The sequence below is a fragment of the Uloborus diversus genome, chromosome 4, assembly GCF_026930045.1.
Source record: "Uloborus diversus isolate 005 chromosome 4, Udiv.v.3.1, whole genome shotgun sequence".
NCBI lineage: Eukaryota > Metazoa > Arthropoda > Arachnida > Araneae > Uloboridae > Uloborus > Uloborus diversus.
In genome coordinates, this window is record NC_072734.1 from 185,731,944 (window position 1) to 185,751,213 (window position 19,270).

The 19,270-nt window shown below is 31.8% G+C and overlaps 1 protein-coding gene across 1 annotated transcript in view; it reads left to right on the plus strand.

Moving 5' to 3' along the window:
- The window catches only part of LOC129220102 (uncharacterized), a 60,867-nt gene that overhangs the window by 40,047 nt on the left and 1,550 nt on the right, over positions 1-19,270 (plus strand). The window contains exons 12-17 of the mRNA XM_054854443.1: positions 4,628-4,797; positions 6,484-6,584; positions 13,701-13,842; positions 14,699-14,782; positions 14,893-15,002; positions 19,138-19,223. Coding sequence (XP_054710418.1) covers positions 4,628-4,797; positions 6,484-6,584; positions 13,701-13,842; positions 14,699-14,782; positions 14,893-15,002; positions 19,138-19,177 — 647 coding nt within the window. The 3' untranslated portion in view covers positions 19,178-19,223. The remainder of the gene's footprint in view (positions 1-4,627; positions 4,798-6,483; positions 6,585-13,700; positions 13,843-14,698; positions 14,783-14,892; positions 15,003-19,137; positions 19,224-19,270) is intronic.

Below are 19,270 nucleotides of genomic sequence, written 5' to 3' on the forward strand. Positions count from 1 at the left end.
TTTTCACTTGCTGTATTCCAAAAAAGCTTGGACCCCCAGTAACAGACACCGAAAGATCTGATGATACCCGTTAACTGATAGGATGAGGAAAGGATGAGTAATAGACAAAATTCCCTTTTTCTCTTCAAAATGTGCAAAATTTCTTTATTTTTAGAACTCCAATTTTTAGTCACCGGTTCGATACCAGCTGGTTAAAAGACTGCTGTATACATCAATGATGACTGATGCGCGTGAAATCTGTCTTAGTCACAATTGTCCCATCCAACTATTGAAACCACAAATAGTGGTAGGTACGGGGAACCCTGCAGTGAAAAGTGTCATAGTCACTAAGCTCTTCATGTTTCTATAACAAATCAATACCTCTTGAGGAGTAGGAGTTGTTTGGCCTCTGTTCTGGATCAAAAAATTGACTGGCAGTTGTTGGTACTGCCATCTACCATGTTTTGTCTTGGAAGTCTGTTGATTGTTTTAGAGATCAATTGGAAAATTACACTGATGAAACAGTGCTTACAAAAAGCTTAATTTCATTTCTGATAAAGCTGTTTTAATTTTAATTGTTTAAAATTGAGTAATTTTATTGCATTAAATGAAATTCTGAATGCTGACTTTATAACACCTCCTCTTAGGTAGTCGATTAAAAAAGTTTTGGGAAAAGGTAATAATATTAATATTGTCATTTTCTGCTAAAAATTGTTTAACGAATCTGGCATTTTCTTTTGTAGACTTTGGAACCCAACCATCATTTGAATCGTTTACTTTAGAATCCACCTAAGTGTGCTTTTTTCAACTTTCGGAAAACTAAAAAAAAAAAAACTGTTTTGCAGCTTAATTATAGGTCTAGACTCCTTCAAATATTTTTTTACCAAATCAAAAACATGCTATTGGGATAATCTATTTATTTAAAAAAAAAATCCATTAAGTTTTTGAGGTATAAATTTTTGAAAAATTGCACTTAGGTGGTTTCTGCAATAAATGAGTGTATCCAAAGTAATTTTTTAAAAATTAGTATTGAAATTAAGTCAAACCATTAATTTTTACCTGTTTTGGTATCAAAGGTAAGTAATAGACACACTTAAGTATAAAAAAGAATGTTTTTACTATGCCTAAATCGAAAAATACAAGTAGACTACGAGCTACAGTATATCTATATACAAAGGATTATTCACTTATTTTGCTTCTGGCAACTCCTTGTCAGTTATTGGCCATTGGATGATAGTGTCATAGAAGGGTTCATATCCAACAGTGTATTTCATCAACTTTTTCATATCTTCTATCTTTTTTTTGTTGTTGATTGGGACCTGAAACAAAAATTTCACTGTGCAAAACCTGATAAATTTTAAAATTTGTTTACATCATTCAGCAGGGCTTTGCTGGGAACTTCTTTTCTTTTGTAATGCAGTCCTTTGAGCCTAGCATTCCGAATAATGTTCCGTTTGTATTTCTCTTCGTCCACAACTCCACGCCTACGCTTGGGATTAGGTTCATCATCTGAACTGTCTGACTTGGCTTGATAACTGTATAATGTAATAATAAAAAATAAAAAATAAATCCAATTTTCACCGAAAGCTCACGTAAAATAACCACTCAGTTTTAGGTAACCCTTGAATCAAACAAAACAGCGAGTCACAAAACAGGTGAGGACAACCCTCACGAGTGAAATTTACCGCAGAAAGAACCGAAGAGCTTGGGTTCTTTCTGAAATAAACGGATTATTTTCAAGGCTGCCAAAAAGCATTGCTGATATGGCACATATTTTATTTTTACAACTAAAAGATGTATTTACCTTTAAATTGTACAGTGCCACCAAAAACACATTTTTTAATATTTTGTCCCTTAGGTGGTTTCTGAAATAAACGATTCATTTAGGGATGCCAGGAGTGGTTAATTGCACCCCTAGCTTTGAGAAATTAATTTATTAACATATAAGTAGGCATGGCTTTTGTTCTTTTTGATATAAGACGCATTAATTTTATACATTTTGCTCCCACACCTCTGAAAAATTCAAAATGATGAACCTGTTTGAATCTAAAATGAAATTTAAAAAATCATTTGACCATTTTTTGTGCCTGTATCACAATAAATAAATACAATTGAATCAAAAATAAATAGTCGGCATTTCTGCATGAGCTTGGTTTTTTTAATTTTTGGAACTCTCCTTTTAGACTCCTTAGTTGAGTTTTCAAAATGTGGTTAGTTTGCTTTTTTTAAGGGGAATCTAACATTCATTTTGAACTCGTAAACAAAGACAAAACTGCAGCCTCTATTCATCATAGTCAAGCTGCTGGTATATTGTATATGGTCCTGGCTTAGAGGCTAGGTAACTTATTTCTTATTACTCTAACTTTGCCTCCAATTAACGAGTTGAATGGTGCCATTGCTGTGGACTCTCACTGATGTGCTAAATTTATTTTAGCTACCAGTTTGTTGGGTGACTCAGCCCCAATGAGATTACATCTGCCTCCGGCTCGGTTATTGACTATTCCAGACTGACAAGAACAAAATTGCAGTTTTTGGATGTCATAACCAGGCTGTTGGTATGTTGCATGTAGTTCTGCCTTAGGGCCTTTAACTTAGTGCTTATTAGCAATTTGGGGTTGGAACCACATTTCTACTATTCCTTCATGTATGTTCTTTCCTAGAAGAAGGTTTCCTTTGTGAATTGAGAATTGAAAATAAATTGTTTTCTTATAGAAAATATCTCCTGACATCTTCCTTAAAAGGCAGGCTACATAGTACAGTCAAACTTGCTTATAACAAGAACTGGCACATAAAGAGGAAATCAGAAATATTTGGCTGGTACGATGTTAAGTCTATGGGAGCATACTTGCTTTTAACGAGTAAACCCTGCTCAAGCAAGCAGTATCTTTGTAATTTATAAAAGTTTTGTTGACTTCTTTTGGTTGACTCAGTTAATCTTTTCTTGGAAAAATTCTTTTAACATTCCGAAGTCAACCGAAATTTAGTAATGAGATTAAGAGGAAAGTTTTGAATTAGTGTTTCTTGGGGTTAATTATTATAATTAAGAAGAATAAATCCTGAGAACAAGGGATGGTAGACCTTTTTTTTTAGTACAGATGAGAAACTTTTAAAAATTATTTGCTTGTTGACTGACTTTTTGTAGCTGTAAGTCATGCTAATGCAGATGAAAAAAATAATGAACGTGACGACGACAAAGACATAAGAAAAATTTGACGCTAAAAACTCTCAATACACTCAACTGCTTTTGTTGTGCAGAAAAACTTCAAACCTTTTTCGAAGATGGGTGTAAATGACAATATTTTTCGGGATCATGAGTATTCATCGTGAAATAATAACAAAAAAAAAAAAAGAGAGACAATAATAAGTGTAAAGCAAATTAACCAGCTTGTTTGAAGTGGTATAAAAAAAGAGCGTCTATATGAATTCTTATGATTTTTTCCATGAAGCCGTTTTTTTTACGAGCACTCGGTTTTTACGAGAAAATATCGCGGTCCCTTTGCTCTTGTTATAAGTGAATTTGACTGTACTCATCTATAATTCGAGTCTATAATGTGTTGACATATTTTAACCTCACCTAAGCCTTTCTAATCTCTTTCTTTTTAAAATATGTATACAATGAAACCTGTGTATAACGATACTGTCTATAACGATAACCTGTCTATAACAATATTTTTTTTTGGCCCCAGCAAAATGTCAGCATGAATAATCAAACTGTCTATAACGATAACCTGTCTATTACGATATTTTTTTTAGGTCCCAACAGTGTCACTGTAGACAGGTTTTACTGTACGAGGCATGTTCATAAGGTAAGGCCCGTTTGGTTACATTTAAATATTGGCACTTTGGAACACAGTTTTACTCCTGCAGCGCCATCTACTTATTCATTGCAAAGCTATAGCAATATGATTCTGAAGTTCTCTGCTTGTTCGTGCATGCAAACAATTATGTTAGTGACAATCGTTGATCCCGTTCTGTGATATGATTCTTGTGTGCAAAAGGATCGTCGGCTGCTGAAATTCATCGGAAGTTATGCCTAGTTTACGGACCTACAATTATGAGTGAATGAAAGGTTAGAAAATGGTGCGGTGATTTTTAAAAAAAAGACGAACAAGTGTCCATAACGAAGAGTAGAGTGGCAGGCTCAGTATCCTGGCCGATGAAATCATTTCGCAAGTGAACCAAAAACTGCGATCTGATCGTCGTTTGGTGGTTAATGGCCTGACTGAACAATTTCCTCAACTTGGACTCACTACTGTCTACAATATTGTTGCATAGAACCTTGGATACCACAAACTGTGTACAAGGGGGGGGGGGTACCAAAAATGCTCAGGCGGCAAGCTTCTATGCAGGGGTTTTAAAGAAGCTAGTGCAGAGGTACAGAAAATGCTTAGAAGTGAACGGAGATTATGTAGAGAAGTGAAGTAGGTTGGTAGCTAACTAAATGTGCCAATAAAATGTGTTTCTTATTAGTATATTTTTTCCTACGACCAAACGGCCCTTACTTTATGAACATGCCTTGTCGTAATTTGTTACTCTCTAAAGATTGAGTTTAAGAAATTATATTTAAAGAGAGAAAAGGTTTCAGAATGACATTTTTGGTCTTTTATATTTGCATTTTAACAATAAGTTTCTTATGCATGTTCTTTAGGAGTAGATGCCTTTTTGACAATTAAACCTCAAATTGTTGATGGTTTAAAAAATGTTGAAAACCAAGCGTCTGAATCTGAAAAGTATGGTCAGATAGATAAAAGTCCTGCTGCCTTTGGAGTTGTCAAAAGAATGAGAGATAATGATATGGAATTGCACTCCAATCAACAAGTATAAATTTTAATTTATTAATTAATTTTATGCATGTTTTTGTTATAATAATATTTTCCATACAACAAGGACGGATCCAGAACTTTTTCAAGGGAGGGGCGATTGATTTTTATTGCTTACTTTTTACTCTCTATACTGATTTAAAAATATTGATCATAAGGGTTTTGGACTTCCAAAAGGGATAGGGTCCAAAACCCAAACCTCCCTTGAATGAAACTTGCCTAAATATGCTTTTTTTTTTGGACTTCATTTTCGAAAAATTACCGGTGAAGAGTCCCTTGTATCCGTAATTACTTTACTTTTAGTGTAAACTTTTAAAATTGCATAATTTCTAAAGTTTTTACTCAAAAAGAATAGTACAAATAAAAACATACCTATTATTTGCAAAAGTAAATTTATTGCACAGTACAGAAGTAAGAAAAAAAGTTACTTCTCTAAGTTTCTACATACTTTTAATGTGAGTTATTTTTCAGACACTGCAGACATCTACACTGCTGTGGAAAGGTAAAGCACAGAAACTGCAAAATTTCATTTTTTTCGCACTTTTGTACTGAATTGTACTGTAAGTTTTATTGTACAAGCTTGCTTATTTGGTTTCTGCTAAAAATAAAGCATCAAAAAAAAAAGAAGAAAAATCTAATTCCAACACTTCCCAATTGCTAGTATGGAATCCAAAATGGATTTCTTTCAAGTATCTCAATAACTTATTTCGGAAGATACTGTGCTTTACCTTGCTTCAAAAAATGTATTTAAGTAAAATGTTTTTCAGTTTGCAAGCTTCACGCGGGTTCGACAAATTTTTTTCCCAGGCCATATGTTGGAGATCCCTGATCTATAGCACTAGTAAAAAATGTTCACCAAGCTATCGGTGATTTTGTAAAATTCCACTTTCTCTATATGAATCATTATCTCCAAGTTTAAATCACTGCAACATCTACATATCAACCAACCTAGTGTTTTTTACTTTAATTCTGTAATACCATAATGAACAAGGTCAAGCTTGTGGAGAATACAGTTTTCAAAGTTTTTTGGACATCTCCTATTGTGCTCACGTAAAAAATAATTTCTTTCTCTTTTAATCTGTTTTTTGACACAGTGGCGTAGCTAGACCCGACTTTCGGGGGGGGGGGGTTACTTCTTTTATATATATATATATATACATATATATATATATACATATATATATATATATACATATATATATATACATATACATATATATATATATACATATATATATATACATATACATATATATATATACATATATATATATACATATATATATATACATATATATATATATATATACATATACATATATATATACATATACATATATACATACATATACATATATACATACATATACATATATACATACATATACATATATATACATATACATATATATATATATATACATATATATATATATACATATATATATATATACATATATATATATACATATATATATATATACATATATATACATATATATATATATATATATATAATCGCTTGGAATTTTTTCCTTTTCTTCTTTTTTTTTCTCTTCTCTCTTCTTTTTCTCTTTTTTTTTTTTTTTTTTTGAGACTAACTTTTCGGGGGGGGGGGTTTTGTCCCCAAAACCCCCCCCTTAGCTACGCCCCTGTTTTGACATAACATGCATTTTTTCCACAGATGTATTCATGTGGCTCTCTGGCTCCAAAAATGGGTCGAGGAGGTGGTTGTTCTGATCACAAATTCCGAAAACCACCCGAACCGTGGGAATTAGCAGATGGGTAAGTTTTTGTCTCATTCATTCCCACAAACTTCAAACATACTAATACATAAATATCAAAAAAAATTTTTATAGTATTCCAGTTTTGAACAGGAATATCATTTAACATAATTGTTTCCTGTTCAGGAAAATCATTAAAATTGTTGTAGGGTCATTTCACGGTATTTTTGCCATTTATGTAGAGTCTGTAACGTGACCTTTTTTTTTTGTCATCACTTTTTAATTTACTGTTTGATTTGCAAATTATTTTAATTTGAGTTGGTGTGTTGGTAGGAAAATCTTAAAATAAAATAATATGCTAATCAAACAGTAAATTAAAAAGTTATGGCAAAAAAAGGTTCCGTTATGGACTCTACGTAAATGTCTAAATTACTGTGAAATGACCCTGTAATGTACTGAAATGTGACCCCTAACAGTTTTTTAAAAAATGAATCTTTTTAATTGTTTTTAAATAAACTTTCCTTTAGTGGTTGTTTATATTTTATTTTTAAAAATAGCCTTAACTCTTAAATAGGTATATTTAAAGTAACTTGGAGCATAACGTAAGCAAGAGAAAGATACCCCTTCTGTTAGAAATTGATATTGACATATACTAAAGAAGGCTCGTTTAGTTATGGACAAACGTATAGTTTGCAGTAAATTTTATTGAATTCCCATCTTTTTGTTGAGGTCTTCAATGAATTACAGATAAAATGGTATCCAACAAAAACTATTTTTGGATGTATTTTAATCCACAAACCCTTTTTCTTTTGAATTAAAAAAGGCAATGCAATATTTTGGCGATAATATAGTACATTATGAAGTATTATTTTCTTCTGCATATTTTCTAATTTTTTCAAGTAATCTATATTTACTCATGCATAAAAATTCAGTTGTTTCAAAAATAATCCTTCTATTTTCTAAAAATAATTTATTTTGAAATGAATGGATCATTAAAAAGTTAATTTACTATTCTTCCAAATTTTTGTAAAGAAAATAATGACTAAAGTTAAGGTAAAAAAATAATTAAAAAAAATTTTAATAAATAAATAAAATATACTAATTTAAGGGATAATATGATACAATATTTTCCTCTTTTTTTTTTTTTGTGTGTAACCAACTTTTGAAAATAATTCTTATCTAACTTTTGAAAATAATCAGAATATTTAAAAGATGTTAGAAAATTGATGGCATACAAGTTTTGGCAAAGCAAGTATTTGATGTTGGCCTGAATCCGAAATGGAATTGTTCTTAAATCTGCGCCATGTACTAAGAAAATTCAGTTAAAGTGCTGGAAATCTTCTTCAGAAGTATATGAAAATTGTCCCAACCATGAAAAATTCTAGAAAGAACTGAGCTTTTTTTTTAAAAAAATTTCTTTAGGAACTTTTTTTTTTTTTGAATCCACATAGAAAATGGCAAATTCTCATTCCTGTTTAAGAAAGATAGCTAAATGTGTTGAAAATTTTTGTTTCATTTTTGTTTTTCAAAAAAAAAAAAAAAAAAGCTCCTTGCTACAAAACTTCCCTAGCCATTTGGTTGAACGCAGTAATTTGTATCATTTTAAAGAATTACTCCTAAAAATATTAAATTTTTAATTTTCATTTGTAAAATGCATGTACAGTCGAACCTGCATATATTGAACTTCCACATATCAAAATTTTCTATATATCAAAGTCCCGCCAAATTTCCATGTCCATTACATAAAAAAATTGTTTCTATCTAAATATTGTTTCGAAAAACTCTCTATATATCGAAAAAAAAATTCGAAACGTTCGTAGATTTTTTTCCATTTTAGACAGTTTGTCTCATGAAAAATAAAGATTAGGGCAGAAAATTATGTTCACTTAAGGTTGCTACAAAACGCGCAAGGAATCTGGGGTTGAGGGGTGTGCAGTAGGGGTGTGGCATCAATGTCGATGTTTTGGAAACATCGGTGTTTTTGTTAAAACATCGATGCTCTTCTTTCGCTGTTTTGGTTTCGATGTTTTTGTATTTTAATTGAAAATTATAAAATTTACTCCAATTTTCTCGCTAGGTAATTAAGTTCACTTATGGAGTTGCCAAAATAATAAACATAATTTTTTTGCACCCATTTTATAAGATCAATTTTTCTGTGTAAAGGATGATATTTGGGAAGATCACTACTAGATAGTAAAAGATTAACTAGAGAGTGAGGAAGAGGTCAAAGCTATTGGAAGAACCTGACACTGGTATCTGGTGCCAGAACTTGCAGTCTATTTCAAGGCCCCAGTTCTTAAACTAAAGGGATATTCTATACATTACTAGGGTGAAAATTATAACTGGTAAGAGAGAGTTGGTAAAAGTTGCTTTAAAATATTTGATAGTGAAGGTAATTTCTGTTCCATCGGAAAGAGCTGTTTCTCTGACTGGTGGGATTGTCTGCGAAAAGCGAAATGCGCTTCTGGAGGACAAAGTAAACAAACTTCTTTTTTCTCCAAACTATCAACACCAATATTCGGGGTTACTTATCGACTTCCCCCAACAAGTCGCCCCTCTATTACTTACAATTTGTGTTTAATTATGAACTAACAGTACAACACATATTTCTTGCTCTTAAAAATAATATTGTTGGAATTAATTTTGTATTTTTAAAATAATTAGCACAACTTTTTCTCATCATTAAACTGACAGTAAGTGCTATGATACATTTTTCTTAGATTCGGTTTTGATGTAAATTTACTTTTTGTTTCATTCAGTATTTCCTTATTACTATAACTAGTTGTATTAATCGGTGCTTATCTTATTATCAATTTTTGCCGTACTATAATACCAGATGTTGCAAAATTATTCTTATTAAATTATATTCATGATTTGAGGTTCAGTACTTTCAATATATTCGTCGGGTACGTATTCTTTTATATTGCTTAAATTAGTGTAGTATACTCAAAAATGTATGTTATACATTGATAAAAAGATCGATGTTTTAACACATCGATGTTTGAAAACATCAATGTTTTTTGGTCGATGTATCAAAACCATCGATGTTTTAATTCTGACATCGATGTCTTAAAACATCGATGTTTTGCCATCGATGTCGCACCTCTAGTGTGCCGATAGGGCATTGTTCCGTTCTGGAGTTCTTAAATTCCCTCAAAGTTATTTCAAATCTGAGTTGCAACCAGTAATACAGTAAATACAGTTTCAAGCTATCCCTATTGTCTGTTGATTATCATTCCTAGTCTTTTTAGCTTCAGTGAGAATTATTTAAGTTAAGTAGATTGATTGTTTACTTTTCTCCCGATCACATTGTTAAAACGAAAATCCCCTAATGTTGCAGATTAAGTTGAACTGCCGAAGAATGAAGATATATGAAGGCACAAAATTGTCATTTCGGATAAATTTAGTATTTCCGCGTGCAGAGTTCCTGCTATTATGAGAAATCGAAAAGCCGTAATAAAAGTACTGAAACTTGCAGAAAACTCACTCAAAAGCATGAAACGTCATTACAGTTGGCGAAAGTTATTTTTAATTTTAATGTTTTAGCAGATTTTTATGAAAAACTAAGATCGCTTCTATATATATCAAAATTTCTGTACATCAAATTTTTTTCCGGCAATTTGCTACTTAGATATGGAGGTCCGACTGTAACTTTAAAAACAAAAATCTACTGCTTTTATACTAAGATTTCTTAACAATACAGAGCCATATTGCCGAGAATAATTCCGAATATTTCTCTTAATTTTGTCTCACAATACATTTTTTTTAATGTATAACAATTCTTATGTTGATCTTTGAAAATGTTTAATAAAATCTGGTAAAGTAATCGCAATTTTTTTTAAAAAGTAGATGTATAAATAAATACATAAATATGTGTAAAACCAATGCCCCACAGAAATTAATTTCACTTTACCACTTAGAGATAAATAGGCTATTTGCAACATCATACTCTGCTTGATTGTTAGATTTTTTCTTTGCATACACACATCCAAAAAGTTCCGTCCAGAACTAAACAAGCCTACTTTCTCGTATACCAATATCGATGATATATGGATGCCTCAACTGCCAAATCGATTAACTCCACTTTTTAAAAAAATCCTCATTTCTGCTTTAATAGTACTTTATCAATGTTTAGCATGTGAATTTATAGTAAAGTTTTGGTTCAGTACATTTCTGATCCTGCGATGGCAGAAAATGCAACACGAGGGCCCATTCACTCCTATGGATAACACCATCTTCTTCATAACTGTTCTCTACTTTTTGTTTTATGGAGTTAGTCGATTTGGCAAGTGAGGCAGCCATATATCTGATTAATATTCTCAAAGTTAGTTAAAATTGCAAATTATTTCGAACATAATTTTTTAATATTTTAAGCTGCTTTCTAGAAGTAAAATATGTCTTCATAAATATGTCTGTAATAAAAGAATTCTCCTAGATAGCATAAAACTGCGTTTTTAAGGCTCCTGTTGGCATAATTAAAGTTAAGTTTAAAATCCAAAGGTTAAGATATTTAAACTAAGCCAACATTAACTGGCCGTGTAATGTCAAGTTGGAGACAAGCAAAAAAACATGTTTCAGAAAAATACATTTATTAAATATGACTAGAATTTTATAACATCCCCATAAAGTAACACCCCCAAAATATCATAACAAAAGTGGTTCCAGTAAATAAAGGAAAAATGTCACCAAAATGTCGATGTAGTCGCTGGCTGTTCCGAAGGATCTACTCGAAGACACACAAAAGGTCCGCCGGATCACACTTCAGGAATGTCCGTAATGGAAAGGCAACATTAGACAATTCGTAGATCGGTGAACATCTCAGGTAGACACATAGGAACTCACTTCCCCGGCAATATTAATTAGCCGGACACAACACAAATGTTTCTTCACCTGGACTCATACTAATTCCAGGACTTGGAAGATTTAATTTCACATACCACCAAAAACCCCCGCAAGCATCGCGGGAAAAAAACCCCCCACACGTGAGCCGGACTAAGCTTCACGATCAAAACAACAACTGGGGATCGTTGAGAGAAGAGCGACTGCTGCCAGCCACTCGCCACAATATATATGTTTTATCAACCAATGAGATTCCATGCCTCGATGACGTCACCACACTAACTTCTACTTCGACCATCACTCATTTTTTTATTCCACTGCCGCGAATATTCGTACTCCTCTCCATAGCACGTGCGGTCAACAAGTGGAATTAATTCGAATCAATCAGGTGACAACTCAACTTTTCTGAATCGACACATCGAGACATGCAATCTTCGATGGTTTCAGTAAACAGTCGCCATTAATTATGGCGTGGGGGAATCGTCGATTGAAGTGTCAGCACCAACTAGTTGACAAGTTCTACTTTTACCAGACTGGGCTTAAAGTAGGTACACTTAACTTTAAATTATTTTCTTTAAATTATCGGCTGTGGACCGAGAATAAAAATAAAATAAAATAATATTTTATGCCAACAGCTCCAACTTAGAAAAAAAATCCTCAGATTTTTTTCTGAACTCCCCAAAGGAAGTTTTATACTGAGTTCTTAGGGTTTCAGTTCAAAAAAAAAAAAACTAGGAAAACCTGCGAACCCTTTTGTTCATCTTTAAGTCGGAAGAAGAGAAGTCTGAAATAACATTTTAAAAGATGTTTAAAAAACTATTTAAACTTTGCAGAACTTCTGGGAGCGAACCCCAAACCCCTTGCTCTAAGTTTGATAAAGATGGCTTTAATTTGCGTCCTTATGACATCAGTTTAAGATTTTTTTCCCGGGAAAAGCCTTTCTCAACCTTATATTACCAAAGACAGTCCAGACTTCTTCATTTTTATTGTTATTACTAGTGGTACCCGCACGGCTTTGCCCGTAATAGAAAAATTAAAAGGCCTTTTGGTTCGCCTGTATATTATTTACAAATAATGTATGGTGAATTTTCTCGCCAATTGGCTTGTACCCATGTTACGGTTCCACGTTATGATAATTTCGTATCTCGCCAATTGGCTTGTGCTCATGTTACGGTTCCACGTTATGATAATTTCGTAATTTACTCGTCCATCTTATGATATTTTTGTTCTTACATTTGCAACAGAAAAAGAACCACATCGAATTTTCGAAAAATCGCTTCGAGGTGCACACCCCCATGCTACAAACTAACTTTGTGCCAAATTTCATGAAAATCGGTCCGAACGGTCTAGGCGCTATGCGCGTCATAGAGATCCAGACATCCTACAGACATCCTCCGGACAGAGAGACTTTCACCTTTATTATTAGTAAAGATGAATAATTAGGCTTTATTTTTAAAAAAGTTAAGGGAACACCCCTGGAAACTCCTTTCCGTTCTCCAAACGTTGACAAAACTCTACAAAAACGGCGTTTTTAAAACTACAATTCCAAAACATTTACACGAGAGAACATCAGAAGCCCCCCCCCCCCCACACGCACAGTCACTCAAGATAGCCTAAAATAGTCTTCAACTTCAAAAAAAAAAAAAAAAATTGCCTCCACACTTTTAAGCCTCTCTCGCCGCCTCTGATTTTAATTGATCTCTAACCAAATACTGAAATTTGGTTCATATATTTCTATTTGATTTAAATTTCCATACTTTCAATAATTCTCTCTAAAACTTCTGTGCAAGCTAAAACTTGAATATAAATATGAATTTACAAAAGAAGCCACTCATGATATGAATGTTGTTATCTTTACTAATAATAAAGCTGAAAGTCTCTCTGTCCGGAGGATGTCTGGCTGTCTGGATCTCTGTGACGCACATAGCGCCTAGACCGTTCGGCCGATTTTCATGAAATTTGGCACAAGTTAGTTTGTAGCATGAGGGTGTGCACCTCGAAGCGATTTTTCAAAAATTCGATTTGGTTCTTTTTCTGTTCCAATTTTGAGAACATTTTCTCGAGCAAAATTATCATAAGATGGACGAGTAAATTACGAAATTATCATAACGTGGAACCGTAACATGGGCACAAGCCAATTGGCGAGATACGAAATTATCATAACGTGGAACCGTAACATGGGTACAAGCCAATTGGCGAGAAAATTCACCATACATTATTTGTAAATAATATACAGGCGAACCAAAAGGCCTTTTAATTTTTCTAATACGGGCAAAGCCGTGCGGGTACCACTAGTGACATATAAATCATGTTTTTATGTGAAAATTCTTTTTTTCAGATGCATTCATTTAATTGGAGAGTTATCTCAAATTGATGAATTAGCCACTCATGTTTGTGAAATGTTACCTCTTCTACATGAAGCTGTCAGTCACAGGCATTATACTCATCATGTTTGTCTGTTAGAATCACTTTGCAAACAGGTAAAATGAAGTTATTTTCTATATTTAAAAGTTTACTTTCACAACAATAATATAGTTTTAAGTATTTACCCATGTACAATGATTGCACATGTGAGGAAATTGCATTTAGTAATGTGCTTACGATGATATATGAACTATTATTTATGAAATGTAATTTTATGTCATTAACAAATGAAATATAATTTGTCAAGAATGTTAAGTAGTGTATTTTTGGTACAAAGAGCAGGGTGATTGAAGTTTTTAGCAGGGGAGGGGGGGGGGGGGTGAAAAGATATACCCCTTATGCTGTTGATAAAACAAATCCTTAGCATTAATGCTTTTCAAATAGTATTGTAATTTCACATATGAACATCGCATTTTTGAGGAATTTTCACAGTACAAATTTTGCTGTGAAGGTCTGATTTGGTGATATTCTAAGTGGACTGTAAGTTTTGTTTTCAGTGAAGACTAATTGCTTTTAGAAAAAAGACTTTATAAACTATTTACACATATTTACAACATGATTCCAGTAATCATTTTCAGCTAACCAATATAGCTGTTCAAGTTTTAGGGACGAATACCCTGTTGTAAAAAAAAGCTATGCTCCCTTGCGGGAGCTGTACAAAAACACAACCATATTCGAGCAAGTGGGCGAACAAGCTAAAACCAAAAACAGAGCTAGGCGCGCATGCTGCGTTGAGTTGTTCTTCGGAGGCTCGCAGACGATTTCTAGAGTCCGTTAAACAATCAAGGCTTGTCTGTAGCGTAATGACGCAACAAGGTCTTTATTGCTCATATTTTATAGAATTCAGGGGGGAAATTAATCCTTCTAACTCAAAAAGATAGAATTTATGTTTATATTTTTTTTTTTTTTCAGTTGCCCAGGATTTGCAAAGGCATTGGAAAAAAGATATTCAAGCAGTACTTGGAAATTTTCTTGGATGACATATTTTATTCCCTTGTAAGATAATATTTGTTTTAGAAAGTATTGAATTTCCTTTATTTATTTATTATTATTTTATTTATTTATTTATTTTTGAGAAACAATAAAATGTTACTAAATGTTCACAGACTTGTGAAAATATTTTGACTTCAACTGCTGGAAGCCAGTGCTTATCAGAACTTTCTGTTTTGCTCGGTGCAAGCATTTTAAAAGCAAGAATTGAAAGTTTCAATCCAAGGTGAGATTTTCTCCTCCCCTAAATAACATTCTTCTAAAATTATATGAGGCAGGGAGAAGCAAAGGGATGTAAGTGGCAACATTAAAAATTTGGAAATAACCGGTACAAATGCATAGCTGCCAACTTCTATGATTTAGCCGTACATGGTAAGATTTTTGGACGTTTTGTACGATTGTACGGTCTTATGGCAGATTTGTACGATTTTGTACGAGAACTGTGCACTTCTTTATTGGATAACAAAATGAAGAACATTTTAATCTGTAAGAACTTACAGAAAAACTATTGTTTTAAACAATTTTTTGGCAGACAATTTTTAAAAGCTGCAAAGTCAGCAACTTTTCAAAGTTTAAGATCAAAGAAATAAAAATTTATTTATTTACTTATTTTAAAATTTATTTATTTATTTATTTATTTTGCTTATAAAAGCGAAGATCAAGTAAAGGTAAGGATTTGAAAAGATTAAATTTTAATACTTAATGGTCACAAAAGCGTAGAAATATAACCACTTCGTACATTGTAAGATTTTTTAAGTTGGCATGTTGGCAGCTATGCAAATGGTAGGTGAACCTCTCCTCTGTCTTGGGGCAAGAGATAGTACTAGTAGCTCTGTTAGGTAAAATGTTGCAATAAAAGCCTACCTAGGACCACAAATTTAAATGCATTTTACTCAAAACTTGAAAATCTCCACTTACATCCCTTTGCTTTTCACTGCCTCATATATAAAATTTTCAAAAGTTTATGATTTTATGCGTCACGAATTTGTAACGACATTATATTCAATGCTTAATTTGATTACTTTAAAAAGTCGTTTAATTTTATTTATTTTTAGTAAATGAAATTTTTGCTTTTTGTATAGCTATTTTTTCAAGCAAGTATTCATTCATAATTTAGAGCATAAAGTAAAAATCTTAAACATGAAATCTCTCAAACATTTTTTAAAAATAAAATTTCTACGTGACTTATACAAAAATAGTTGAAACAATAAGGTAACAAGCTTTCTGGGTGAAACTTATGAGCCATAAATTCAAACAGATATTCAATGCAGTAAAGCAGACAAACATATTATTTATATCACCACAGCTGTTGAAACTTTTGTCTCACCAGTAAGTCAATGTATGGCAAGCATCAAAGAAAAAATCACTGTCGGAATAGCAGAGCTTCTGTATTTATCCACAGCCTTCTATATATCAGGCCTACGCGCTGTATTGCGCAATCGATGTCACGTGACCTCAAGGAGGCTTTGAGCGGGAAAACCCCTTTAGTTCAAACAGTGTTGTGGACTTCAAGTAGCTGCTCGTTGCGGATGCAATATTGTATTTCATCTTACAACTTTAGTATCAAATAGCAAAGTAATATTTATTCCAAATGTGTGAATACGTTATCAACTGTCTTTATGGAGACTTGAAATGATGTTTTCTTTTTTGCTCTTTGTATTTGACTGTGCTGAATCGTTACGTTTCGTCAAGTTTACATTATAAGCCGTTGGGATACTTTGGTGGTGAAAATTTAACGTATCAAATGTTTAACATCTCCAAATATGTTTGAAGCTACTATTGTTGGATTAAAAAATGTTAAGAAGGTAAGTGTAGTTACCAATGGTTATTTTTAAGCAGAATTGATAATAAAAATAAATATAGTAAAATCCCTCCTATGTGGACAGTATTTAATTCCTCGATTCTAAGGTAAAATTAAAAGGTATTAAACCTTTGTCATGCGGACACCCCTCTATTGCGAACAAAAAATTTTGTCTTGTTAGTGTCCGTATTAGAGGAGTTTTACTGTACTTGTTAAATAATATTTTAAGGATTTTTTACATGTAAGGGACGAATTTTTATGTATGTTTTTTCATGCTACATATTTTTATCACTTTCGATTTTAATGACGAAGCTTTTCTGCCCTCAATTTGCGTAATGATTATTTTTAGTAACTATTGTTTCAAGGAACTTTTTAACATGAATTGGCTGAAGAGTGCTGTTTAATATATACATTAGATCGCGGTTCATTAAAAAGAGCAACTGTTTTAACTTTTAAAGCAGTTTCTATTTCTGTAAGGTACTGTACTCTATTATTAAAAGGTACACATTTTATTTATGTTTTTTTTTTCATGTAATACACATTTATTACTTTCGATTTTAATGACGAAGCTTTTTGCCCTCACTTTGGTAAATGATTATTTTTTGTAACTAAAATTTCAAGGAGCTTTTTAATATGAATTCTTTGAAGAGTGCAGTTTAATAGATACATGAAATCGTGACTTTTGAAAAACATCAACTTTTTCTTTTAAACCCAGCTTCTATTTGTATAAATGTATTTTAAAATGTTGTGGATTTTTTTTTTTTTTTTTGGAGGAATTCATAGCAAATGAAAATGAATTAAAGCTTTTAACAACTATTAGCGAGCCATGCATTAGAAATGTGGTACATGACCATTACAAGCTTAGCGCTCACACCATTTTCTTGATTTTGAGAAATATTATGCAAACGATTTATAACATACTGTTAAATAACTTCTCCAAAAAAAAAAAATTCTCACAGATAACTCATGATAAATCTAATTATATTTTTTACTCTGAAATATATGCATCAGTATTGTCCTTTATACCAATTGTTTAGTTTGTTTCAATTGTTCAGATGTTTTGTAATTATTATTGGGTATTGGAGTGATTTTTCTCTCAAAAATGTATACTGTTTCTTTTGTTTGTAACAGTTAGAAATATGGCTAAATATTGGTTTATTTTATTCCATCTTATTTTTTTTTTCATTTGTCTGTATTTTTATCAAAGGAAATCAATACTACTGTAAATCATTCGTGTGAAAAATGCAAAATATTTATTAGTTTATGAATAAGAAATATGCACTTCCCGTTTATCTTCCCAGTCTGTCTTAATCATTTTACAATTTACATTAAGCAAAATTTATTTCGTACTTTCTTTTGCATTATGATTTGAAGTTGAAGTGTATTTTCTTTTTACCCATTAAAATTTTCATTTTTATTCATTATCTATATATTTATTACGAATATAATATGTAATGTGTCATGCATGAATTTTAATTTAGTTTACTATTTAAGAACTATTGTGTCGATATTAAAACTCGAACGATATAAATTTTTAATTTAGAGATGTATCGGAGTATTTCATGTTAAAATTAACTGTTTTTTTTTAATGGATTATAAAAAAATCTAAATTTTTATTCACGGTAGAGCTATAATGAGATGTAAACAAACCGCCTTCACGGGCGGCCATGTTGAATGAGCGCGCAGGCCTTGTGTTAAGATGGCTGTGATTTATCTTGAAATTAACACCTGTAGATGTTTTTTTTTAACAATCCAAGAGAGAAAAATATCTCTTAATCCAGGCAGTGAAAATAACTCGTAAGAAGCATTGAGAGCATTATACCTAACTGCAGCCATATTAAGCCGTGCAGCAAAGATACGCATCTAATCCAATTGTTTCCTGTGATTCTTTGGAAACAAAAATCTATTCAACAACTACTTTAACCCCAAATTACCAACCAGTCAATTTCTCCATCTTCTGAAATTTTCGTTTGCAGTCGCACTATAAACAACATGACATTGAAACACTGTGAGGTTTTGTTATCTTACTTTTTGATACACCCTCATATTTATGTTTTTCAAAACTGGAAGAAATAATTTCATTTAAGATAAAATGAAGCACAGGTCTTGTATCTAAGGGAAAAAATTGCTCCAGCTATATCTGATGTAAAATTATGTATTTAGCAGAAATTCAGGACTTTCAGCCCTTAACTCACATAAAAAATAATACTTTGGGGACCGAAATTTAAAAGATATCTTAGGGATTGGTCATTTTACTTGAAAACAATCAGTAACCTTATTTTGAATTGCATCTAAACACACTGAATCAGATGTGAAAATACCTGCAATCAATGAGCTTTTGAAAGTCAACATATGTTTGTTGAGCATACAACAGATTTTTTTTATGAAATTCAAAGTAAATACTCAATTTTTTAAATACACGAGATTGTAATTAATAATCTGATAAAAAGGTTTTTTACTTCATAAATTGATAGAATTCATTGATATTTTAATTTTTGATGTTTGGTTGAATAAATTAATACATATTTAATATTTGCTTGTTTATTAAATACTTTATTAGATTCTTAGAGTTGATGGAAAGCAATTTAAATAAAAGGTGATGGAATCTACTTGATCAAGTTTGACTTCTGAAAATTTATAATCTAAGTGAGTGTATAGTACAAATATAATAAAATATATAATAGCATTTTATA